The sequence below is a fragment of the Calypte anna genome, chromosome 1, assembly GCF_003957555.1.
Source record: "Calypte anna isolate BGI_N300 chromosome 1, bCalAnn1_v1.p, whole genome shotgun sequence".
In the NCBI taxonomy this organism is placed as follows: domain Eukaryota; kingdom Metazoa; phylum Chordata; class Aves; order Apodiformes; family Trochilidae; genus Calypte; species Calypte anna.
Window position 1 is genome coordinate 112,273,201 of NC_044244.1, and position 26,583 is coordinate 112,299,783.

The 26,583-nt window shown below is 35.7% G+C and overlaps 1 protein-coding gene across 9 annotated transcripts in view; it reads right to left on the reverse strand.

The window, feature by feature from the left end:
• Positions 1-26,583, reverse strand: part of KDM6A (lysine demethylase 6A) — a 161,009-nt gene that overhangs the window by 40,544 nt on the left and 93,882 nt on the right. For 4 of the 9 annotated variants that reach the window (XR_003988603.1, XM_030465741.1, XM_030465735.1 and 1 more), the window contains exons 7-17: positions 22,565-22,619; positions 19,764-19,798; positions 16,345-16,438; positions 11,244-11,370; positions 8,435-8,533; positions 7,844-8,063; positions 7,145-7,279; positions 6,554-6,709; positions 5,815-5,910; positions 3,143-3,247; positions 2,134-2,529 (exon numbers count right to left, since the gene is read on the reverse strand). Coding sequence is in view for 8 of the 9 variants with exons in the window: in XM_030465741.1 (XP_030321601.1) it covers positions 2,134-2,529; positions 3,143-3,247; positions 5,815-5,910; positions 6,554-6,709; positions 7,145-7,279; positions 7,844-8,063; positions 8,435-8,533; positions 11,244-11,370; positions 16,345-16,438; positions 19,764-19,798; positions 22,565-22,619 (1,518 nt within the window). In the remaining variant the exon portion in view is untranslated. Of the gene's footprint in view, positions 1-2,133; positions 2,530-3,142; positions 3,248-5,814; positions 5,911-6,553; positions 6,710-7,144; positions 7,280-7,843; positions 8,064-8,434; positions 8,534-11,243; positions 11,371-16,344; positions 16,439-19,763; positions 19,799-22,564; positions 22,620-24,344; positions 25,399-25,452; positions 25,520-26,583 lie in introns of those variants that run through there. The other 5 variants (XM_030465758.1, XM_030465748.1, XM_030465765.1 and 2 more) reach the window with 4 other exon arrangements.

A 26,583-nucleotide genomic window follows, 5' to 3' on the forward strand; every position in this document is an offset into this window, starting at 1 on the left:
TATAAATCAAGTAATGCAACCAAACCATTTTGACACCCCTGGTAACTACCCACTTTCTAAATGAACAGAAGCCAGTGAATTCTATTAACTTCCAACTTCAAAAGTCTAGCAATATACAGCAATGAAAATACAGTTCTTGCTGATGCCTGACACGGATATTTTAAAGAAATGCTGCTGTCGATCATTAACTGGACACAAATGCATTAACACCTCAAGGAAAACCTAAGTCTTGACATTAATAACACGAATCAATTGTATTAGGGAAAGAACTTGATTTCGTAATAAACAGTATATAAAGCTGACACATACACAGCTGGTTTTAGGGTAACACACTATTGTGTTAGGTATTTCATTATAAATTTCCAAATACACAATTAAATTGTTTAAATGATCCCTTAGCTATGAGCCAACGTCAAAACCCATGAAAGAATCTACTTCTGCGTTTACTTGTAGCTGAGGTTTTACTTTGGAAAGGCAAACATTGCCATTTGGGAGGCTTCCAGCTTCACTGATCTTTCCTCCTAGCCTGGTTTTCACTTGATTTTTAGTAGGGTTGCTACACTTATTACAGACCAAATATTTTGTTAAATTCTAACTGTGTTATGCACACATGTATATCTAATTTCTTCATTCCTTTGTGTAGCTGAATTAGTGATAGTTTCTTAAATCAAGAATTAATTTGGTACCCATGGAAAATGTTAAGACTCAGAAAATCTGCTGAGACCCTATTCTGTGAATACATCTCACACAGGACAAAGATGCAATGAGTAAGGTAACAGCACCCCAAGCTTTCCTTGGAACAGTAACCCAGCCTTTTCAAAAATATCAGAAAGTGGTCAACTCTAGTAATTTATTCCTTGTCTATTTTATGGACACTAGCACCACAGACATCTGAAATGAAGGAGATACCTCTCTAGCAAGTATAGAACTTCTTTTATACAATACAGAGAAAGCAGGAAAGTGAATTCTAATTCAAGCAAGAGGTAGTGAGGTTAACAGGCTCCACATCTCCTGCTATGCTTATAAACTATGTAAACAGTGCTACTGATATAGAGGAAACTTTAAAAAAATCATGTTGTAACACTGTTTTAGTTACCATGTTTTACAGATATTCTAATATAATCTCAGCCTTTGCTGCCATGTATGTTCAGTTAAGCAGCGAATCATAGCAACACAGACTGGCTTAGGCTGAAAGGACCTTAAAAGACCATCTAGTTTCAAGCCTTCTGCATGGCCAGGGACACCTCCCACTAGATCAGGTTGCTCAAAGCCCCATACAACCTGGCCTTGAACACTTCCACAGAGGGGGCATACTTGCATGTATGTATTTAAGTTCATATCACAGCCCACTCTCAATTCTTCAGCATTAATGTGCAATATTAATTAAACAAAAAAATTATGCAGTTTTGAAGAAGAAAACAATTGTGTATCAAATACAGCCTATCTAGTAAAAGTGAATTAAGCTATTGGGGTATCTTCCTATAAAATACTTAATTACAGCCAGAAGGTATGTCTTGGAAAGAAGACGCTTAGGCTGAAATTAAAAAAGGAAATTCCACCTTCAAGTTCTAATACACACATACACAGTGCTCTCTTACTTACACACTTTTAATTCCTATGGATTCTTACTGGCATTACAGTATTTTTATGCAAGTAACTCTGTGGGATTGCTAGTTAATAATTTTGAAAGATGGAAACAAAACATGGGTAACGACTGTATCATGATGACAATGTTGTGTCAAAAATAACTACAACATTCAGCTTTCCATGAAATATGCACATTCCTCCTACATGAAAACAAAGCCATAACGTTTCACATTCAAGAAGCAACAAAATGATGTACAAGTATTCCTTCTTGAAGAAACATTTCTGTAAAGGTAGGAAGCTGAGCAGTATGTAGCTGTCCTCTTTGATTTATCATCATTTACTTTATCATGAAAGTACCTAGTTTAATACATAGATTTTTGACAATAGAGAGTAATACGCAGGATTAACCTGGCGTAGAGGGTTTTTTTGCATCTAAGACATCAAACTGAGGAAACAGAAAACGTGTTTACAAATGAGAGACTTCAAACAGTGACTTGCTTATCAAGCATCCTTAGCACAGTCTACCAGTGAACTGAAATTGTGTACCTGAGTGGAGTTAGATAGTTGGTTTTTCCACGGCTCCTCTGCGCTGCTGGTCAGGTTTGTGCGGTTATGAGGTAGAGAGAGTGCGTTTTGCTGCAGGTAAGGCACGTTTCCATTACTTCCACTTTCTGTTATGTGATTATTGCCTATCAAAATAGTGTCTGTACTACCCAGCGTTCTTGCTGTGCTGCAGGGAATGGGGCCTGCTGGAAAGGGTCCATTAGCCATAGGCTGCCCGGGGCAGGCGGGACGGATTCCACGCTGAGCGACGTTAGGCACTCTGGTTAGAGCAACCTGAGGCTGCTGACCAGAGACAGAGTTTGTAGGCAGTGATGAATCAGCTGTTGGCCCATTAGGAATTCCAGTAGATCGTACCTGTGCAACTCCTGTTTGTCTTATCTAACAGAAGACAAAGTACAAGAACGTTAAGTCCAGCACTTAAAAAAGCTAAAATTGTACATTGTTTGTGTGCTTTATTGCACTGGTCAAATCCAGTTTTACACTCCTTAGATCTTAAGATCTGCACAGTAGCTTTTGAAAAATAAGGTGGCTGCTTTGCTCACAAATGTGCTGAGGGGATTTTAGAGTAAAGCTATCAGCACACTTTTTTGTAAGTAAGACTGTTAGCGTTTTACTGCTGAAGTTACACTGAGAGAGAGAAGTGAACACTGAGCAGAGAGATACGCTGTAATACAGCTTAGCTTACTACAACTAAGTATTTTTCAAGGAAGAATGCTTTTAGGTGTATCCATTTCTTAACAGTTTGAAAGTGAAAGCTTGAAAGCTTGAAGACTTTTACATTATCTGGTAGCCCTGCAAAAAACCACTGCTAAACCCATCATGTTTCAACCAGTAAACCACTATTATATTTTACAAAAAAGAAGAGGATTTAGTGTAATGTAGTAATAGCCATGAGAACTCTGAACAACAGAAATTCTTCAGAATTCAAGTAACACAGCATACACCATTAATGGTAAAACTTTTGTGCAAGATAAAAGTATTCTTTTCTCACCTGCTGGTGTTGCTGCATCAAGACAAACTGACTCTCCAGCTGTTCCAGCATAAGTTTCTGTGCTGGATTTAGATTATTTCGGTTTGCACGCAGCTGTTCCAAGTGCTGAAAAAACAGTGGTACAGTTCAGAATTCTTGAAACTGCATGTCCTTTCAAATAACTTCCATGAATACATTACTAAAAACTATCCTTGAAGACAAGACTTGTAAAGCTGAAAACATGATTGAAATTTTTGTTTTAGACTCAGACATCTTTATGTACGCTATTCTCTAATCCTTATTACTAATTACCAAAACTACAGAGAGTTTCTAAATAATTTGAGTGTGTAATTATTATCACCGTGCTACAATGAAGTATACTGGTACTACAAAAGAAAACTACATTTAAGTATGTTTATATAAAATTCTTATCATGTATGTTTTAACATTTTTTGTATTATGCTGTTCTTTTATTAATCCTGCTCAGCACAAAGTAAATTCAACCTATAGTCACACATGAAAGCTTCTCAAAAAATAGAAAACAAACCTGGGAAACTATACAACCTAATCACAGAGAGCAGTATCTCAAGATGTGATACTGCACTCATTTGCAACTGATAAATTTAAGCATCTACTAGCAAAAATCCAGTCTTTGTATTATTTTTAAACTTCTCAGAACACACCAGTATGTCTGCTGATGTTAAGCAGTATGACATAAATGCTGAAACTGTAGGAACACAAAAACACTTTCCGAGAAGGAAAGAGGAGTCCAGAAGAAAAAGTTGTGCTACACAAAAGGTGACAAATAGACATTTGTCTTGATTATTCTTAAATACTAAGCTATTTCACAACACTGCACATCCTTAAAAAAATATTTCACAAAACAAAGCCCAAACAAAAAAACAAACAAACCCAACCAAGCCCCACCAAACCAAACACAAATAATGTTCCCTTTAGTTCTTTGTGTGTATTATTTTTCTACACCCATCTCATCTCCTTAGCTTTGATTATGCTGTATTAGTAATACATTTAAAGTGTATTTAATTTTGCTTTGAGCAATTGTATTTGCAAACTATCAATTAAAATAATCCAATATTGTCTGCAAAAGTGGTTAAAGATGGTTCATACTCAAGTCCCTCAATAAACAGTAGCTTCCACTCTGAAGTCCCTTTGTAGGGGATTGCAATGAATAAGACTAACCAATATATATAGGACTGCACAATGAAAACAGGGTCTCCATGGGAGTGCGTGTACTGGGTAAACAGGAGCCAAACCCAGTGTTCTTTAGATGTTATTTTGCTTTTTAGAAAAATCTCTAAGTAGGGTAACAGGAATCAGAAAGACTGACCTAGAACCTACATCAGCCTAGGCAAGTCTACGCTTTTGTACAGCACTCACAGATGCAGAGGCTGCAGGCAGCACTGTTCTTGCTGTCCAACAATTCTGTGAAACCAGAAACCATCCCTCTTCCCCTGGCCTATTGCAACCCTGGAGATTACTGTGTGGCCATAGCCCTTAGAAAATGTAATAAAGGTCTTTTTCAGTCTCCTCTTGCATCATATCTTTTTGCCATTCCTATTCATCTACATGTCGGAATCTATTCAACCTGTTGTCAGCAAATCTAGTATACTGCACTTAGATAGAGAAGCCTACTTAAATTCTGCTTAGAGGAGGTAGTTTCATCTGGAAGAATGTGAAACTAAAAAAGCGTGAAAGTAGAATGATAGAAGAGAGGCAGAGAAAAATAATGAGAATGCATGAAGAGAGATACAGAAGAATGACAAGGAAGGATCAAAGGGCTGGGGAGAGGGAGGCTGGGGAGAGGGAGGTTGGGGAGGGGGAGGCTGGGGAGGGGGAGGGAAGGCAGGGAAAAATTATGCAGCATGATAAAGTCAGTATTGTTCAGATAGAGAAATATCTGAAGAACTATATTGGAGTTGAGGGGAACACTGATCAGTCAATCAGAATGCCTTCTGTCTCTGCACTGTGTTCCCTTCAATTTTTCCTTGCATCCAAAACAGTATCTGTGATACATGGTTATGAGTTTCCAGCTAGGCCTGGTTTTCAAAATAGGGAACTCAGGCTGAAGCTCACTGCAATCCTAATGAACTGAAGAGACAACAAAACATTGTAACAAAAAAGACCCACAATAAGATTTCAAAAATAAAGTCTAGCACTTCATATGAATATATTAGGTGACATGAAATAGAGAAGACCAGTACCAGATCCATTTGAGCAATTGCATTTTGTAGAATTTGCATGCTTGTTTACACATTTGGATACAGGAAGCCACCTTAGATGAAAAAGAGGACACTGCAATACTTCTACAACTCCTTCAATATCCTCTGCATTATGGCAAGCAGCAAAACTCACTTGGCACATACGTGTAGAAATTAACGTATCTATGTTTAAAGCATTATAAAAAAACAGAATGACTGTATGTTCTTACTTTGTAAGTTATAGAATTAATACAATGTAAATGTTCAGTTTCTAACAGAGATAACTAATTTCATATAGATAAGCCACAAATATTAGCACTATTTGAATTACACTGTGGAAATTAATTGGGAAGTATTTCACATGGAATTTCAGAAATGCGAAACCAAAAAATGTTCCACATTTGTTTTCTTACAAGGAAGGAAAAAAGAAATTAAATATACAGCAAAGCTTCTGAAGATCTTTAACATACCTACCTGTAATTTCTGTGGTGTCAAGCACCAAGAATGAATTTGTTGCTGTACAGGAGGATGTGACACTGTATGGCCACTGCTCCAAACATCTGAAGTATTCTGAGAGAAAATATTACATTAAAATGCATGACTATCAACAGGTCAAAATTCTTTTTTTTTTACTACCCAGATTTTATCTTACAAAAGAATTAGTTATTGTTTCAAGACTATCAATATAAACAAAGAACATACTAAAACATGCCAAGGCTCATTCTATCATTCCTGTACAGCATCAGAGTAGTCAGAAGAAAAACTTAAATTATATCTAGTATGATAACAAGAAGCAGTCAAACCAAATGATGCAATTAATTTAAATGTACACTACTTTTAATACTGAATACCTTCTCTACTGTAACTCTATTGCATGATGATGAAAGACTTCTAAATATAAGCAAAGGCAATAGACAGGATGACATGATCGTCTCCCTCTCCATCATCAGACTATAATTGTACTTATTCACTTACACAACTATAATTGTAGTATAACACCACACATCTATATTGCTCTTACACACTTCCTGTCTGAACTCTCATCTGATTAAACACATTACAGAAGTATATTTTAAAAATTCCTAAAAACATTCCCCACCTTGATGCCAAAGGATTAAAATTTACAGCACAAATTCTGTGCATGCTGCATCACTTTAATGCATGTTTCCATGTAATTTTTGTAGGGGGCTCTTTAGTTGATCAGAATATATACCTTTGTTGGACTAGATGTTCTTTTCCTCTTGGCAGGACTGGTCAGGTCATCTACTTGGCTAGAAGGAATCATGTGTAGTGGCAAGGATTGCTGTGAAATTGGTGTTTGAGTGAGGCCTAGTACAGGTTCAGTATTTGGATGATGAGGTTTACAAGCCTAAGAATCACAGAAGGAAGACAAAAATATGGTTCTATATATTCTTAATTCTTTCCTTTTAATCATATATTCTAACAGCCCACATATATTAAAAGGGCTGATATTCTGAAGATGATCTCAGTAACTGAAAAATCAGTTTCCATATGGTCATCAATGGAGGAATGTGTACCTTTCATGGGATTATTAAACCACTGCAGCATTCTATTTAAGATGAAAACTTTTAAAATAATGGAAATCCACAAAGGTTCTAAATTGGTACCCCCATATTTCTCCCACATTATAGGGAGCTTCTTGATCTAGTATCCCTTTGCAAAGAAATCAAAGGCTTTTCATTAATAAAAGCCAATCCTGTGCTCAATCAAATAAGCTTGACCACTACCGATTGTAAAGAACCCTTAAAGCTGGGCACCTGCAGAACATAACCCAACTTCTCACCTGCTGTGCTGTGTTCATGGCACCCTGCCTGGAGGTAAGCTCTGCGGGGATTGGTAGGCTCCATGCCTCCTCAATACTAGGAAGTAATTTAGTTTTATTCTGTAGACTACCTTGTGGAAGGTTACACAACTGAGCCTAGGAAAAATTATGTAAAAAGCAAATTTAACACAAGCCTACTTATAGTAAGAGCAAGTCCATGAAATCTTCCTAAATGCTGTAGCTAATTATGTCTTAAAGAGAGGATAGATTTAAAATTTGGGGTTTTAGAAAGGTGCTAAGTATAAAGAGGGTAACCAGAATATAAACCTTTGTGACAATCAGAACAAAGAAGAGCTCTGGATTCAGAGGTCTCATAATTCCTTTTTTCTGAAATTGCAAACAAGAGTGAAAGATAGTGCACGTGTATTCTCTCTCTATGTTATGAGAACTTAAAAATGTAGACAATACAAAAGAAAAGAGCAAAGTGATGTAAAACAGTATGCTTTGAATTACATGTGCAAAATAGGGTTTATAAGGAATTAAGTTCCACTTAAAAATGAAGAAATAAAATATTACAGGCTATGATATGCTTACAATACACATGAAAACAGGTTATAAACACCACAAATAATTGCAAGTTAAACTTATGTGTTACTTCTCCCCTCCCCTCTGCTGTGTATTTGGAAGAGTATCTCTCACTTCTTAAAATGTTCGTTTTACCTGTAAATACTTTATCCGTGCTGCAAGTGCAGAGGTATTACTACAATTTTTGCTCCTAGTTGCATTTAAGTAGCATTTAATGGCATCCTGAGGCTGGTTGCAGGACTCATAGAGCGTGCCTAGGTCCATCCAGGCTGCAGCATGGCCATGGTCCAACTGTACAGCACAGATATAGGCCTGTAAAGCATCCATAGGCTGATTTTGCTGTTGATACAGCACACTGAATAGAAAGATTAGTGAAGTTGAGAATTAATAACAATGTCCAAATACAAACAAATCAAATATACACATCCCCCTCAAAACCCGTAATAAACTTTCCCATTTCCCCAAGCACAGTAATAAGCATACAGAACATAAAAATCTTAACACGTAAAGCTCATGTATGTAACATCTTATATTTTAAAATATTGAGAAAGCAAATATATATTTATTATTTATAACTTCAAACTAGACAAATCTGACAACATGGAGATATAAATAAAAAAGTTTTAGGGTCTCCTTGAGAGCACAAGAGAGTTAAAAAGCTGATACTCTTTATGTATACATATTAGCATTGAATTATATCACTGTATTACCCTGTATCATTCTTACCCTATAGAACACCATGTATCTGCACTTGCTTCTGATTTATCAATAGATTGCCTATAAGATATAAAGGCATCCTGAACTTTCCCAATACTTGAATAGCACCTGGGAGAAGAAAAAAAGAACTTTGGTAATAATTATAGAAGGTAATCATTGAGGATGGCTTACCAAGACTGATCTGATAAATGTTAAATCATGCAAATACATACTCATCTAGATGAATCCAAAACATTTGCTGTTTCTGATTGCCAGGCATAAGCAGTCTCAAACCTCATGATCAACATATATTACTAATTTTTTGTTTGAAAAGGACACCAACACTGCTCAAACCCTAGCTTACTGTATTGGTAAGTAAAACAGTCCTATCACATTTTAAAGACTTACATTTCTTTCATTTGTGCTAACTCATCAGACAGTAGGAACATTATTTATCTACAGATAGCATTATAAAGAAACAATTAAGTTACTTATTTTGTCAAACAAATGGTTATGAAACTTCAAGATCTACAAGAAGTTTTTCAGAATTATTTAGAGATTGACCAATTCAATCAGGATGGTTCCAGATTTCCTGGGAAGTTATTATGTGCATTTCTCACATCTCAGTAATATTTCAAGTTAAAAACAACAAACCAGTTAGCTTTACTGCATGTACAGAGCATGAGATTTTGTAAAAGATCTTGCTATTCTTGATTTTCTCATAATTTCCTGCTTAAATACTTTTCACACACAAATTCAAAGGTACTCTCATTATAAGCAGGAATATCAGAACTCTATAGCGAACTACAATTATATACCACAGGGAATAATACCTACCTTTTTAGAATCAACAGCTTAAAATAAATACAGTATTAAAAATATATCTATACATCTCCTAGTTTAACCTATAATAGCTCTGTTTCTTATATTGTTTATACGTTTCCTTGTTGGAAAAAGAACTGACAACTTCCAAAACATGTAAATAACAACAGAAAATTTATTCTAGTAAAAAAATCAAGCAGAACAGTACAGGCAAAGGTTTGTCAAATACTCTACACTCTTTCATGTATTCTTGAGGCACACTAGGAAAGGCATACATTGAAATCTAGCAGTACTTTGCCTAAAAATATCCATTAAGTCTGAATACAAAGTTTTTATTTTAATCACAATCTAACCCAGGTCCCAATAGACACATTTCAATCTACCTGCTTACCAGGTACATTGAGAGACTCTGGTTAGGTTAGCACTAACATTAAGCACTTAACAAAACCTAAAACAGGGGGATGGATTTCTTTCAGTGGGGGAGGAGAGTGATGATGATGTATTTTTGAAAGGTAGCTTACTTGCTATCCAGTTTTGACAACCAGCAAAGGAAGGAGTAACAGAAGGGAATATATGAAGAAGTAAAAAGAGGAAGAGTGAATTCGCAACCCTGTCACCCTGGTCTTTTCCTCTTCTGCTAGCATACAGACTGGAAGGATGGGCCACAGAAACAGTTTTACCCCACCTCTTGCTTCCACTAGATTTTTATTCCCCTCCTTTTCCTGCATTTCTCTCCCCTTGTTCCTATGATCCTAGGTTTCACCTTAACCACATGAAAGCTGTGGCCCAAATGGAGCAGAAGCACAGCAGCTGTGCGTGTGTACTTCATGAACTCCTGGCTCCATCCTGCTGCTGTGTAAGAACTCAACTAGCTCAATGCAAATGGAAAGGGACTACTGAAGAAAAAACAGGATTTCAGCATTTCAGCCCTGCAGTTGATAGGATGAGTCAGATGATCCCTGGTTCATTTTTCCCTCTTTGCTCCACACCTGCTCTAGCCCCCTGCCTTCATACTCAGGGTTGATGTTCCTCCCTTCAGCCTTCAGGCAGCTGACTGGAAAGCCCTGTGCTACAGGAACAGCTGAAGGAATATAATTAGGATGACATAAACCAGGTTCCAGCTGTATGTGACCAGTACCTCCAAGAATATAATATGGAGATTATATACTAACCAAGATTAGTATATCAATTTAATTTTTGCATAATCCCATTCTAATGTATTTCACAACAGAACTGACCGGTTCACATATGAACTTGAATTACCCTCAAAGCTCTCTCCAAAACCTGAATAATTCAAGAGTCACTGACGTAAAGTAGTAAAGTGCATAAAGTACTTTAGTTTCATAAAAAGGAGATTGAATTTATATGATTTACATCTTGGAATAAGTTAATTTTCAAGTAAAAAACACTGTCTGACAGAATAGAATTAACAGCACTTAAAAACAGATATTGTAATGGATCCATCTGAGCTACCTTGACTAAACATTTGGTTGCAATTTATGCTCTTTAAAAATGGATGCACACATGAGAAAATATCTGTCTTTACTGCAAAAATTCTTTGAGATTTGAAGCAAGATTTTGAGAAAATAAAGTGATAAAGAACTGTGGAAAAGGTATGAAGGAAAGTCACATTTATGAAGAATTTATCGAAAGAGGAAAAATTAAAAAAAAAAAAAAAAAAACAAAACAGAGAATAGTAGTAGGAGGAACAGGTGAAATCAGGCAGGGCAGACTCAGATTACTGTAAGTATGTAGACTGAATAATAACTACAAAAAATGTTTCCCATGTGGGAGACATTTCATCTCAACTACTCATCTATATTCATCCCAAATATGTTAGCACCTTGTCTTTTTACACACTTTCCAGGAAACTAGATTTCAATAGATACATACATCCTTTCCCTTTATTTTCCCTCTGAAGGTGTTAAGAAGAAAAACAACATAAAATAGTCACGATAATGAGCAGCCTCAAAAAATTTACAAATACAGTTACAGTGTCTATAAAGTCATTTCTCACCTTCCAAGGAAATACCAGGATTGACCAGAATTTGGATCTGCTTCTAGAGATTTTTGCAGATACTGTATAGCATAGCTTTCCTTGGTTGCCTTGTCTCCAATCTGATCCACGGTGTGATGCATCCAGCCTAGAAAAAAAGAGAAATAAATGGCAGAGATGAAATTCCTTAAGACCGTTTAGAACTTGAGCACAGCAGGATATTCACAGCATTAGTTCCTCTTCAAAAGTAGAATATCAAACAACAATATCAGTTAAATACATTATCACGAATGAAACTTTTAAAACTTTCAACATCTATACTAAAATTAAAGGACAAAAGAACCACAAGTCAGAATTACTTTCATGTACATTTAAAGCAGGTTGCAGTGGGGGTTTTTTGTTTCATTTAGCTGGCTGGATTTTGATCCTTTTGTTATTTGTTGGGGTTTTTTTAAATAATTTTCTACAAGTTACCACCACTATGAACTGCTCAATCATCTACTATATAAAGCTAAGCTGAAAAATTTAACTCTTTTCTCCTCTGAACACAGACCCTCTTCCTTGCATTTGAACTCTACCTGGCCATGCAAATCCATTATCTGTGTATTATGTTCAGTTTACGCCTTTTCTTCTAAATCCTTGCCTTAATCCCCTATCTACATTTAGACAGTTCCCCAACATTACACTGGTACGAATTTTTCTATTTCCACTTTCTTCTGTGGTCATTTTATCTTCATTGCTTTATTTCCTCATCTAACCACAACACACTTTTTCAAATATTTTTTTCCCCTTTCTTTACATCAAACATATTATTCATCCCCACTTTAAAGGACTGCCACAATCCATGCTACCATATAATCTTTTGCATGCTGTTAACACATATCTCTGGGCTAGTCCTGATGCAAGGCTTCCTTATCATTTCAGATATAAAGCACCTTCATCAGGTTCCCAAGCTGCTCCTCACCTGCCTCTGTGTTTACATGGAGTTACAAAAAGCAGCCACAAATTCATCTCACTGACGTTCATAAGAGTACAAGAAAATAATTTGTAACAGACAGCTTGCTGAAAACACTACATACCACACTGGTCAGCACCATCTTGTTGTTAGCTTTATTCCCGTGGCTTTTTTTAACAACCCACTGCTTTTGAGCCAACATTTGTAAAACGTTAAGTGACAACAGACTGTCCCTGTTTTTATACTGTCCTGCCCATAAACAGTCCCTTGTGGAACACTGTGATACCAATTTCATAAAATATCCAAGGTTTGCATGAAGTTTTAGGTACCCACAGAGTTGTACATACATATGCACTAAATGACCTTTCAAAACCTCTATCAGCTGAAATTCAGAACTCTAAACATGCTTTTTGACACAGTCTAACTACACAAACAGGTAATACCACTCACAAGATCAAATTCAGATCTCAACTGAAATATCAGACATAGACAAGACTGAGAGCTGAACTTCTGAGTATTTGCAGTCTTACCTCATTCTAAACAATTAAACTGCACCTCAAGTATTTTTTTTCTACCTGTTCTATACAGCTTATATTCACTGTGACACTGCTGCAAATGGAAGGTAAGCTTCTTACAAAAAGGCAAGTTAAGAGAAAATCCTATCTGCTGAACACTGTCTGCCTCTGCCTGAGGTGTACTACCACTTGGAAACTGTGGTCACAAGCAGAGGTTTGAATATTTCATTGATGTAAGATATTTCAAGTTAGGAGCCAAATGGTAACAGTGCCGACAAAAGAGTACTTTATCTTGAATGAAGACAGATCAAGTCAAAATCCTACCCATCAGAAAAGGAAAAAGGAGAAAAATACCAAAATAGACAAGACTGAGAGCTGAACTTCTGAGTATTTGCAGTCTTACCTCATTCTCAACAATTAAACTGCACCTCAAGTATTTTTTTTCTACCTGTTCTATACAGCTTATATTCACTGTGACACTGCTGCAAATGGAAGGTAAGCTTCTTACAAAAAGGCAAGTTAAGAGAAAATCCTATCTGCTGAACACTGTTTGCCTCTGCCTGAGGTGTACTACCACTTGGAAACTGTGGTCACAAGCAGAGGTTTGAATATTTCATTGATGTAAGATATTTCAAGTTAGGAGCCAAATGGTAACAGTGCCGACAAAAGAGTACTTTATCTTGAATTAAGACAGATCAAGTCAAAATCCTACCCATCAGAAAAGGAAAAAGGAGAAAAATACCAGTAGCTTTTCAAGACATACTAACATACACAACTTTCATGGACTTCACAAAGAAACTGATTTTTGAGTCAAATCCCAAGTCACCGAAGTTCTTAAGCATATAGAAAATATACAGACTTTAAGAAAAAAATGGCTTATGTCAGGATGGCTTTAACAGCTGCATAACTGTACACTAAGGATAAATGTACCAGATGCAGTGTGCAGTGCCAGGCAAAGACTGAGATAAAAGTTCAGGGATTATAAGCAAGGGTAAAAAAATACATTGAATGATGTCTTGAATCTTTGGAAAAGTTCGGATGCCAATTTTCTGTTTCATCAGAACATTGCCAGATTGAAAGATAATGTGGTGTCTCTAAAACATCTTTACTGAGGTTCCCTGATAAGAAAAAAGAATCTATTTCCAGGAAACAGAAATAAGAACTGGCAATCCCTATCTGGTTTCACTGCTGAAACAAGGGTTGCTTCCAGATTTTATCTTCCTGCACAGGAAGGCGAGAAAGGCAAAAGGCAAGAGACAGGATGAGGGAGAACAAACTGAAGTTTTCTACTAGATTAGCACAAGTAAAGGAAACTGGATCCCTCCTCTCATTCATAAACTAAAGAATGTCCACAAGGAAGATGATGGAAAAACCCTGTTAAGATGTGGAGTTTCTCATTTGCAAGACCTACCTCTAATTCTCAACCAGCACATTTGACTACTCTGCCGTGCTGTGGACAGCACAGAAGTTCTACACTGATTTGTACCAAGTCCCTCTGTTGTCTCAGCATGAGAATGTGCTGCCTAACTCATGCTGCAGGGCTTTTTTACACTTATCAATCACTCTCATGCTGAATTGATGGCAACTGCTTTTTTCCCCAATAAACATCATCATTTCAGTCTCTGACGAGATGAGCCTCTTCCCATTATAGCATCTCCTGATGTCTCATCTGAAAGAAATGCCCCTAGCCAAAAATCATAGGGGGAGTGCTTTGGGAACCTCTAAGCAGATGCTTATGTAGTTCTTACATTCTTCCTTATGCAACCACTGAGTACAACTGGATAAAGAACACTGGCACAGAAGGAAGAAAGTGCTCTTATCCAACCACACAGATCTTACTGCTACATCTACCCGAACTGGTCAACATGCATCAGCTCAAATGTTTATGTATTTATCTCATGATCACAGGATTTTCCTCCACGGTGATCTGCTTTGGAAACCAGCAAAAAAAGCAAATTTTTAAATAATTGTCTCAGAGGACATCTGAACCTGCCTCTATTTCAGCTTAATGAACATTAACTAGCTATGGAAAATAAACAAAGGATACTTTCATGCCAAAAATATTTCTCCATTCGAGTAAAAGAAAAATTAAATATGTATTTATTGGGTTTTGCCACTAGCATTCTGGCAGATGGAAGGTATTTTCTATTATTTATTCTAAGCAGCAGTGCATCATCCGGACTATGCTTCCTGAAGTGTTTGTATTACCAGCTGCTAGAGACTAAATCTGCAATAAACACTGTACTCTGATAAATATCAGTGCTAAAAACAAAGAGCAAAAGAAATTGTATTACTGCCTGAATGTTCTGGTTCAGACCATTCTGTCCCTTTCTCCTCATAGAAGCTACTCACACTGCAAAACTAGGTGATCCAATTAAATAAAAGGAGTTACTCCAGTTTTTACAGAGCAGAGAATTCTCAGTCATTGCTCTTATTGCTAGTACAGAGACTGATGATGGTGTATTTTATGAATACAACCATACACCTCTGATTTTCATGTGGCAACACACATCAAAAGATGTTGAAAAAATACTGGTCAGCTGTTCTGGGAAGCCTTTGTTCCACTGATTATATGTACAGCCTTTCTGGATGAAATTGCTGAAAATTTATACTAGGTGGGATAATACCAAGTTAAAAAAATTAAACAATCAAAGGGCATATTGAAATACAAGCCCACTGCCATGTGACAGAAGTAGATCAGCACCTAGAGTCCTGCAGTGAACTCCTCCAGAAGCTTTATTTCGATTGCATATAGAAAAATAAAAAAATTTCAAATAGTCCACTCCAAATCCATACATGACCTGCATTACAAACAAAACAAAAAACCAAAACAAAACAACAAAAAAGAGGCACTGTGGCCATAATTTAGTGTCAGTTACTAATTTGAATTAAATGACCACTACATATGAAGGAGGTGGTGGAAATGGGCATAAGCAGGCTAAATTAATATTTAGAATAATAAATCAGATGACAAACATGAAGAAAGTGAATGAAGAAGCTCTGCATTGGGTCGGACAATTTTAACAAAATATTCTGGAAATACTTTTACAAGGCATATAGGGAAAAAGTAATTTGTACTGCTCACCCATTAGAAATTTAGTCTAGAAATGATTTATGAACTTTCTATAAATATAGAAAGAATACGAAATATTAAAAAAATAATACTTTTTTTCTTTTTATGTAGATTCTTATATGGAATCTAATGATAAACTCTGCAATTACAGAAACAGATTTTAATTATATAGTATAATTAAAGAGAAAGAAAAGGTAGAATTTTCATTTGCCATGTTCTTCTGTTTTGCACGAGTATTTCACTTTACTGCATTTAGCCTGGCTATTCAAGGGCTGTTCTCAGAACAGAGGATATAGAACTCTTACTGCTGCACTGCTCTGAAAGACCACTTCCTCATTGCCCAAAAACTAATGCACTCAAAACCCTCTCAGCCTTTTAGGTTTGTGTTTAATTAAAATAACTTCCTCCTCTCTTATTTACTTAAGTAAATACTGTTACGCATTCCATTTTGGGTGAAAATTTCACATATCACACTCAGTGTCTAAGACTCACTTTGGAAATGGAGCCTTAGAAAACACTGTGGAAGGCAAAAATGGACAAAAAGAAACACACAGGAAAATAAAAGTTTATTTTACATACCTAACTGCTGTAAGACAGTTGCTTTTACTTGTGCAGGAAGGTTTTCGATCTGCAAAAGTTGTTCATAAGCTTCCTTTGCAGAGTGATACTTTCTCTGCAAAAGGAAAAAGGTAAATGGATTAATCATAAAGCTTAGAACACATCACCGGTAGCAATGATTTCACAGCACTGACAGCACACAAACACATTGACAAAGAATTCTATTAACTTTTTTTTTTTTGCATACAGTGCATATGAAAGCTTTAATGATTGACGTATATATATGGTAAGAGAATATTTTCCATAAATATAATATTTACTACAAATTGAGTACTTAAAATAACTCAGCGAAATTTGCAAATTATTAAATTTGGTCAGTTCCTCACACATGCAATATGCTTCTTATACTAAAATTAATACATTGCTTTTAAGGGGAATGCCTGAATGCGAGTCTGCATCTGAAAAAACCCTACACAAACTCCTCCTAGGGAATCTGTAACAGAAATTAAGATCACTGGTAATTGGTGGCTGGTATAATTTTGCCTCCCTTCTTCCTTTGGTATATTTGAGTTGACTTTTCAACATATTATGCCTAGAGAATGAAAGCATGTTATCCTATTATTTGCCATCTAGTTTAAGTGTGCTTAAAGCATGGAAATACTTAGTATTCAATTCTTAACTCCCTATACAAACAGGTCTCGACACAGACAACGCATTCCTAGGTTAGGATCTTGTTCTTTATTGACTTCTGGAACATTATAAGCTGATTGGTATGCATTAAAGGTTACAACTACTTGATCTTTGCGTTACCCTAACAAGAAATGTTTAACAGGGATTAGGTTTTTAAGTCTGTTCCTCCTCTCCCACAAAAGTCTAGAAGACAACTGCTGAGTTAGTAAGTGTACATTTTTTTCAAATTTTTTTTTTTTTTTTAGTTTCTAAAAGTTCTATAAATTTTTGAAGAAAAATATGCTTTTAACACTGGACAAACAGATTAAGAGCATCCTAAAAATAACCGGAGCTACCTAAATTAGCTGTGTTTATTTTATGCAAAGAGTACCCAGTACTGACTGCTGGTGTTTTAGAAGGGACAATGGTGAAGAAGGCTCTAAACAATATAAAAACCTATTTTGTAATATAAACACCTAGGAGTTAAAAATGTTATTAGGTTCATGAGATCTCATAACCACTGAAGACAACTGTTGATTTAAAAACCTTATTCTAGTCAGGAAGAAAATTTAAAGCAGCAATTACATACTTTAAAATGGAACAAAGGGAAGTTGGTAGAAAATATTTTTAATTGGTGTTCATGAAATGCAGACAACTGGTAAGAAAACAAATAATGTAAATAAATAAAATATCCATGACCAGCAAAATAAAAACAACCAGCGAAAAAAAAATAAATTTAGCACTGGGAACAAAATGCATATTTTTTGACCACAAAGGATGATAAGCAAATGAAAAGTAGTTCATTTTACAACATGACAGCAGAGGCAGCAATCCAGATGTCAAATAGGTAAATATTAGTGCCTAATATTTACACCTTGAAAAATATGTTTACATGTTTGGGAGGATTTCAGAAAGTTATATTAAAATCAGGCATGTTTTCCAGCTCTAGAAAGTTTTTCAAATTTTTAATATTTTCTTATCTACCCTTTAGAAATCTGTCTGTATACATGCCTTAAAGTATTACAGAAAACTGTAATAATGTTTACATTTGGCTTTATTTAGATATGTTAATTACAAAAAATTCCAAGCCCGTGATGTTTGACTGCATCATTAATGGACTTAGAAATGGGAAGGGGGAACCCAACCCAACATCTCTCTTTAGATACTGTGTAAGCTACCACACAAAGTAGCTATAGGGACACAAACTGCCACATACAAAATAATAGAAAGTAGCTTTAAACACCAAGAAAAACCATTGCTAACTCTTATCAGCACCAGCCCATTCTCTTGTTCAGAGGCTGGCAGCCCATCATTATAACTCCTGTAATGTGAAGGTGCATAATTAAGGAATGAATTAACTTTTTCATTAAATATTAGAGAGTAGGTGATTTTCAAATATATGAAGGGGTTCAGAAAACCGTAGCACTGTGTCCTTGAAAAGAAACCAAGCAAGGAGCCTGCCTCAAACCCTATCCCTTTGTTGTCTCAAAGGTCATATCCAGAATGAAGTCAGGTTCTTCCATGGTTCCAAGTCTATCAAATTCCAGGATAGAAGACACCCCTTCCAATCACAGCTGTGAGCCAAATCAGGTCTAACAGCAGAATGCACTGAGGTCTTTTTGCTCTGACATGTGTTAAAATGAAGTTCCTGCTGCCTATGGTTGTCAGTCAGAAAGCACAGCTTAAGCACTTGAAACTCAATTATTTAAGGCACCTGGCATGGTGACCTGGGGCCTCCAACACCCCCCTTCACTCTGGCAGATCAAAAGAACTGATGTGTCATCTATGTCAGGTGTGCTCCTGTGCTCAGAATGAAATCTAGACAGTGGCCAGGTAAGAACCACAACAGTCCATGAAGCTTCTTAATATTTTGGGACCAGAGATTTCTGTCTTGATGTATAGTGTTGCACTAAAATCACTCAAAATAAATGTTTATCCAATGTGTATCTTTTATTTAGATATAAATACCTAATGTAATTTTTCACCATGCCATCAAACAGCAGCATTTACTTTATTCAAGCTCCTTTTAAACTGGTTGAAAATGCACTTTATGGTCTGTCATCCATTTTAATTCAGCAGCTTTTGTTTTCATGTTACATCCCTTCCTCAGTCATACAACACCTCTAAACATAATATTAGGGAATACAATCTACATTACAGGACCAGTCAGTCAAATTATAAATGTGTAACAGCTATTTCAGCAGCTGCTCAGTTTTAATTTACTTGCACTCTGGAAGCTCAGTATCTGTTCTGTGATTTCCAAAATAAAATCCGTGGTATAATTTGATACAGAACTAATAATACAGCTTTATGTGCTATTAAACTCAGGTTTCAAATGTTTCTGTCACAGATTCAACTGAATGAATATATAAATTTTATGTCAAATATACTTAAAAGGCATCAGGGCAACTGGCTAGTCTCAACTCTACATGTATGTCTATGAGAAACACTATGAATATATATGTAGAGAAACAATATATTATGTATATCTTTAAATATATATAATATCATAAAATAATTTTATTAAATATGTTTAGGGGGGGGTTGCACTCAACCTGGGAGATTAGTGAATATATAAGTTGATTAAAACAGCTACTTCACTTTAAACCATGACAGTCCATATATTCTCAATTCAGCCAAAGCAAATGAAGTTTCTTTAGTGATTCAGACTTCCATCTAACTTGAAAAAAGCATCTGTGTTCTAAATTCCACAAACAGGTTATACCATATAGTTAGAAACTCAACTTTATAAAAAGGAGATTAATTCTTACCTGGATTTCATATAAGTGGGCGATGTGAAACTGAACTGTAAGAGTGAGAAATCAACCATGTTAGTTTCAATGAATAACAACAGTATGATTCTTCAAGTGAGGGATAACCAATATTTCAAATTTATCAATGCAAACCCAATACAAATTATATTTTGAAGATACAAAATACTATGTTTCAATTGAAACTTCATGCCTAATATAAAAGAACTCACAGAGAATTAATATGTACCCTCACAAAGCAATAAGACTGACAACAGATATTGCAGAAAGGCAGTCCATGGATTTTACTTGTATTCTGAAATGCAGAGTCGATTAACCTTTCAATAAACTAGCAATAAAGTCTTTTTAAGCAGACATGCATAACAAGAGAATGCAGGTATTATTTTCTGTACATAACTGAGTTAGAAATAAAGGCTTGTTTCTTTTTTATTCTGCCAAGGGACAGACTAGTTGGGATACAGAACAGAAAACCACATTATACAATGCCAGTTTTATATATAAACTTAAATGTGAGTGTTTTTTTCTTCCTCTTTAGGAACTCTCTCTCCCTTGTTAAACTGAACTTATAAGTGTTAACTGCAGATGGTATTCTGATCATTGCTAAAAAGCACTTCAAATTCCTCATATAAATTGTAAGGAATGCCATAATACTAACAGCAAGCAAGAACTGTTGGCTGGAGGAAGAAAATGAAAGTTGTTCAATGAGTAAAAGCAGAGGAAACATTAACCTCATGCTGCTCAAATCACTAAAGAAGAAAGGGGGAGTGCCTGATCTCTAAGGCTTCAGAACAGTTAACCTGGGCTAGTCATCAACTGGCAGATAGCTAAAGCTAGCTGAGATGAATGTAATCCTTATTCTGATTTGTTCAGGAGAGAAAAATTCCTCTGAGACAGACTTTGCCTGATGTTCTTGGGGAGTACAAGTAAGTAAATACCTGTGTTTGAGGCAAGCGCAATTTATTTTCAATCACAGAGATTTCTTTCTCTTGAAGCTACAGAGTAAGGTGACACAGAGGTTTACAATGGTAATTTGAAGTTCCAGGGGTTCTCTTCAGGTCATAAGGGAGGGGAAAAGCTCACTTTATGCACTGCTTTGTCCTTCACAATAAAGGAAACAGCTTAGTGCACTTCAGAAACCAGGTCATAATGAAATGCATTATCTAAAATTTTAATAAACTTTTTGTGTTCCTTGCTAAAGGGAACGTAACACACCTATTTATGTTCACTACATCATCAAACTTCACTCTCTACTGATGAAAGATAAACCTCTGCTTTTGTTTCAGAAGTTCACTACCTAAAAATTCTCTTATGTTTTTTCCCCTCATAGCAAAATACTCTCAGTGTGAAGCTAAAAAAGGAAGCCAGGCCATCCAGGGGAAAAAAATTAAGGCTGTCACAGTGAAGACTGCCTAAATAGAAAGAAGACATCTCTAGTACTGAAACATTTCTGCTAGGAAAAGGCTCACTCTAATGCTGTTGTTACTCAACCAAACTTCAGAAATGTAAGGCAGAGGATTAAGGTAACCTCAAACATTTTATATGATGTTACCCCAATACCCTGGATCAGAGTGCAGGGTTTTCCTTCTGCCACATAATACAGGAAAACCTTACAAATTATCCCTCATTCCTTAGGTTATATAGGCACCATGCCCGAGGCCATGTGCAATAAAGCCCTTCCATGGAGCCATATGTCTACAGAAATCCGATGCAGAGGAACTTTCAAAAATGCAGCTAGCGTGAAAACTGATCAAGTTAGTGAGAAGTAATATGAACTAACATGAAATATAATAAAAAAATCACATAACTCATAGAAAACAGTAAAAGCCTATTTACTTAGGAAGAGTTCTGCAAGTAATTTTACAAAATTATCTGTCTTCTCCTTGAAAGTGATAAAGCCTGGGAGAACACCACACCTGGCTTCTGAGTATCGATGTCACCCATGTCACCAATTTCACCCATGTGAAAAAAAAAAAACTTTCATCACCCTTTTTGACAGAACATTCAGAATTTTATCCAGCTCTGAATTAAAGAAATAAAAAAATGCCTTTAAATACTTTATCCAATGCTTCTGAAGTTAGACTTAGGAGTTAATGTAAACTCATCACGAAGAGCAACATGGAGGTTACCTTAAAAACTGAAAAGAATAATTTACTTTACAGCTGTCTACCTTTTAATTCTTCCAGCCTCAAACACACAGACACATATGTTTACTCTTACACACATTTCCACTAACTATGGATTAATATCAGCAAGATGCTCTTTAACAACCTACAGTATACTGTATGGTCATACTGCACTAAAAGATTAACATGTTCAAGTTCAGATTAATATATAGTTGGCACCAAATAAAAAAACCGATTTAATTATGTTTTGTACTTTCTCTTCCTTCAACAGCATAAGACTGATGAAGATTTTTTAGAACTATAAATATAAATGGCATTAGAAGTATAACTGAAAAATGACATTACCAAGATGACAGAAAGTGTTAAATAATTACTACTAAATGTGTGCCATGGCACAAGCACTGTATTTCTAAATAAATAAACAAATGAAGAGTCAAATAGTGTGTTTCCTCCACAACACATGTCTTCAGAACAATTAACAAGCTAAGTCTCAGTTCTTACTTAAAAACAATCCCCATTCCACTGCAACACCCCTTTCCATTGACAGGTTTAGTAGTCTCCATCTCTCAGTACAGATTGTTTTGATTTTGAAGGATTGTTTCATTACAAATTGGTAGATCATTTGGTTTTTAAAAATACCTACAACAAAATAAAGGGAAATACTTAAAGGTTACTTACTTTCTGCGTTAGACAAAGTGCAGGGATTGCAGTCAATCAAAGCTAACTGAAAATGCTGGAAAAAAAAAAACCAAAAAAATTATTTGTTTTTCAAACAAAGTAATTCTAGCATGTTGGCAAATTACTAAAAAAAAAAAAAAAATCAGTTTTGTACTTGAGTATTTTACTATGTCTTAAAGAAAACAATTTTCAATTTCTGTTGAACCATTTCCTAGAGGAAAGTAAGGGGGATTATTGTAAAGAGTAGCAACACTTCTAGTAAGGTAAGATGGCAAAAGGTATCTTCACAAAACAACTGGGATAGCATTAGGAAGAATGATTGCATCAAATGAATGGTCACAACTGGAAGATCAAATTTTCCTCTGAACACAAACTGAACATACATACTATCTCATAGACCTATAGAGGTAAACACTGACACACTCAGTTTGTCTGCTTAGAAAAACAGAATATCCTCCTTCAAACTGAGTGATTTGATGTCTTTTTAAAAAGATGGTCTCTTATAAAGAATCACTTTAAAATTAATACCCTTATATTAAAACAGGAGTTTCTAAGGAGTTCGTACGTTCTTACACCCTCTCCTCCAGGTTTTAAGACAACTTCCTTTAAAAATTAAAGCTTTTTTATTTTTTGTCACTTTTCCTCAAGAGATGGAAAAAAATTTATTTTACTATATCTTTGCCTTTTAAAGCTCTGAGCCAAGCATTTCACTCTTCTAGAAAGGTCACACAAGAAGAGTAATGAAGTCTGTCTGCCAGAAAGTCTCAGTGTGAGCAACCATTTCACAAGTGCCATGTTAAGTCAGCAATCACTATTTGGAGTTCCAAAAGCAACCAAGTGTGCTAAAATGAATGGAGCAAGAATGCAAACTCAAGTGTCTCTAAACTTTTCTATAAACTTCATAGAAAATTCCTACATAGTGTAGAATTTCAATTAACATAAGACCTAAGACTATAGGAACGTAAGAGACAGCATATAAAATACAACTGCCAATACAGTTATCTACAAAATTCAGTTCCAGGTAGCCTGCAACAGACAAAACAATACTGATGCTTTAATAAATATTTAATAAATATTATTTAATATTTAATAAATATTATTTTGTTAGCAGAAAAATTGTAATTTAGATCCAGCTGCTCAGGATGACAAACAAGGTGATATTAGCAGCTTTTTTGTGTAGATGGGAATAATAATTTAAAAATCCTTATTATTAAATGCATATACAACTCCCTTTCAGTATAGTAACTATGAAATAGTGTGTATATATATCTATACTATATATATACACATATATAGTATACATATATATGTATATATAACTTTCCTCATGGTCCTAATAATAACTCATGTATAGCATTTTAACAGGCTACCAAATTTCTAAATAGACATTTTTAACAGAAAAACTATTTGAAAGTTAATTATACACAGCAAAGCTTAAAAAAATGCTAATGTTCCCATGAGCTCTATGAGGCACGCTGTGATGCAGCACACCTTCTCACAGATTTCTATCAATATAATTTTTAAGTTTTTAAAAATACATATAAACTAAAGTTGAATAACACAAATTTATGATTTTTTAAATTAATTTTAGCAGCATCATTCCCAGAACACAGAAAACAAACAACTCACATATACCTTACATGCAAAATAACTTTTAAACCTCAGAACAAGAACTATATAACAGCTTATAAATATTGATTATCAGTTTATTTCTCTGCCTTGCCTGTTCATTTTTCTGATGTTCACCAGTCAAGAGAACTTAAAATCTACCCTCACTTACATTGCAATGCAGGTTGTGTGTCTCAGAGACATCCTTTAGTCGGTTACCATAGTGATTGTACTAAGCAAGCAACTTAAAAGAAAAAAGGACTCAATGAAAATAAAATGCTCTACTTTACATTGCATTTTGCCTGACAAAAGAAAAAAAGGAACAGTCCTATATACTTTGGCCTGTATATTGAGAATACTGATCTAAATGGTACGAAATCAGTTCTGTACAGATGTGTCGACTTGCACTGTCACTAACAATTAATATGAAAAGATAAAGCAGCAAGGAACAGATTTGCTCTCACCTAGCAATACTATTATAAAATATAAGGAGATCTAAAGAGAAACGATTTACAACTGATCTGTAGTAGCTTTTTATAAGGGTTACTGCAGTAAGACTCACTGGGAGAAAGCAGGCAACCATGTAAGAACATGTAACCATTTTAATATTTAAATATGCCTGTAGTAGCAGTGCTGTACAGTAAAAAACAATCAGGAATACTCCCACCAATGCCTCCTAAAATTTAAATTTTTCCTGCTACATTAGCTGACTTCCAAACGTCAAAATCCACATTATGAATAATTTCTAGATGTAGTAAATTTCTGCCTGCATTGTACATCAAGCTGCAAACAGTAAAGAAATGGATAAGCCAAAGCCGGTAACAACAAAAAAAGCCATTTCCACAAAACAACTATAGAAAAACAATGCAGAGAAAATTCAGCACCTATCAAACCAAGAACCTTTGAAAAGCACATACACGAGCAAACCTACACCTCTTGCCAGCTAAATAATACGTAGCTCCCGTTAAGTATTCAAAAGCAGACAAAAAACCCCATGCATGCATTCTGACGCATAAAAGCCAAAAGCAGATCCACTATCCACAATTTCCAGCACCAAAAAATTAGAAAAACTGTAATAATTTCCGATTTCCATTTCTGCAACAAACAGAAGCAGCTAGCAAACATCTGCACCTCTCTCAAATATTGCAGTACTGAAGCTGGCTACTGCTGTGTGAAATAGTTATTATGCAGGAGAGGCCACTGCAGTTCAGAGACGGCACACAATACCTCAAGGCAGACAGCAGTCTATAGAAATTCAAATCCCGAGTAAGAGGATTTACCTAGAAGGCAGTGTTCTGAATGTTAAAAAGTAACAGGCTCTCTTGAAGAGCTGCAGCTAAGTCGTAATATACCTTGATTTGCTGCCATCTGTAATTGCACAATTATCTACAGCCTGTTTTGTCTCCTCTGGAGTCCTTGACTTGCCTCTGATTGTGGAAACAATTTCAAAAGTAACCTTTCCTAGGATCAGAAGTACAGTGGATTGCATAGAAACAACAGATGAAAGCATTAGGTAGTAAAACAGTAATCTGACACTGATTTAGGTAACTCAGTATGTTTTCACTGCTAGAATAAAACACCTAACAAATTAGTCCTTCACTATTTGAAGAGGCAAATACCCAGGTTTTTGTTGTTTCTTCCATCAATGGATGACCAGCACAAAACGAACTGTTTTCTTCTTAATACAAGTGTTTCAGTACTATCTCTGTTTACATCGAAGCCTGAGACTTCAAAAAAATAGTGATCCTACTGCCTCCTCCTCCTGAGGATGACATTAGCAAGTTTACCAGCCCTCGGTTCTGCGTTTCTTTAGCAAGCACAGCGAGCCATCATTTGAAACCTGACAATTCTCACAGACTTACCATGAAGGAAAGCTCCATCATGACTCAGTAAAATTCTGAGGGGAGATGGCTTTTTCTGCCTATGTGACCTAGGTGTGATGCCTATGTCCCCCCTCAGAGCAGCCTTTGTTCAGAGAAGTAGGACAGACAGAGAAAGCCTTGCGTAATAACCAGGGGTGGCAGAGTGCCAAGCCTCCATTTGCCAGGCATGTCTGGGGACAGGGGAGGGGGTCAGGAGAGGACATGCTACGTGTGCTGCTGCTGCTGCTGCTGCCACCTCCGCTCACTGCTCTCTCTCCAGCGCCTTCTGAATTTAGAACACACGCAGCTTCTAAGACAAAGATTTGTGCAGTGTAAATACCGAGTTATTTTGTCCCACATTTAAAAGGGAAAAAAAAAGGAAAAAGAAAAGGAAAAAGAAAAGGAAAAAAAAAAAGAAAAGAAAAAGAGAAAAGAAAAAAGAAAAAGAAAAAGGAAAAGAAAGAAAAGAAGAAAAAAGAAAAGAAAAAAGAAAAGGAAAAAAGAAAAGAAAAAGGAAAAAGAAAAGGAAAAAGAAAAGGAAAGGAAAAG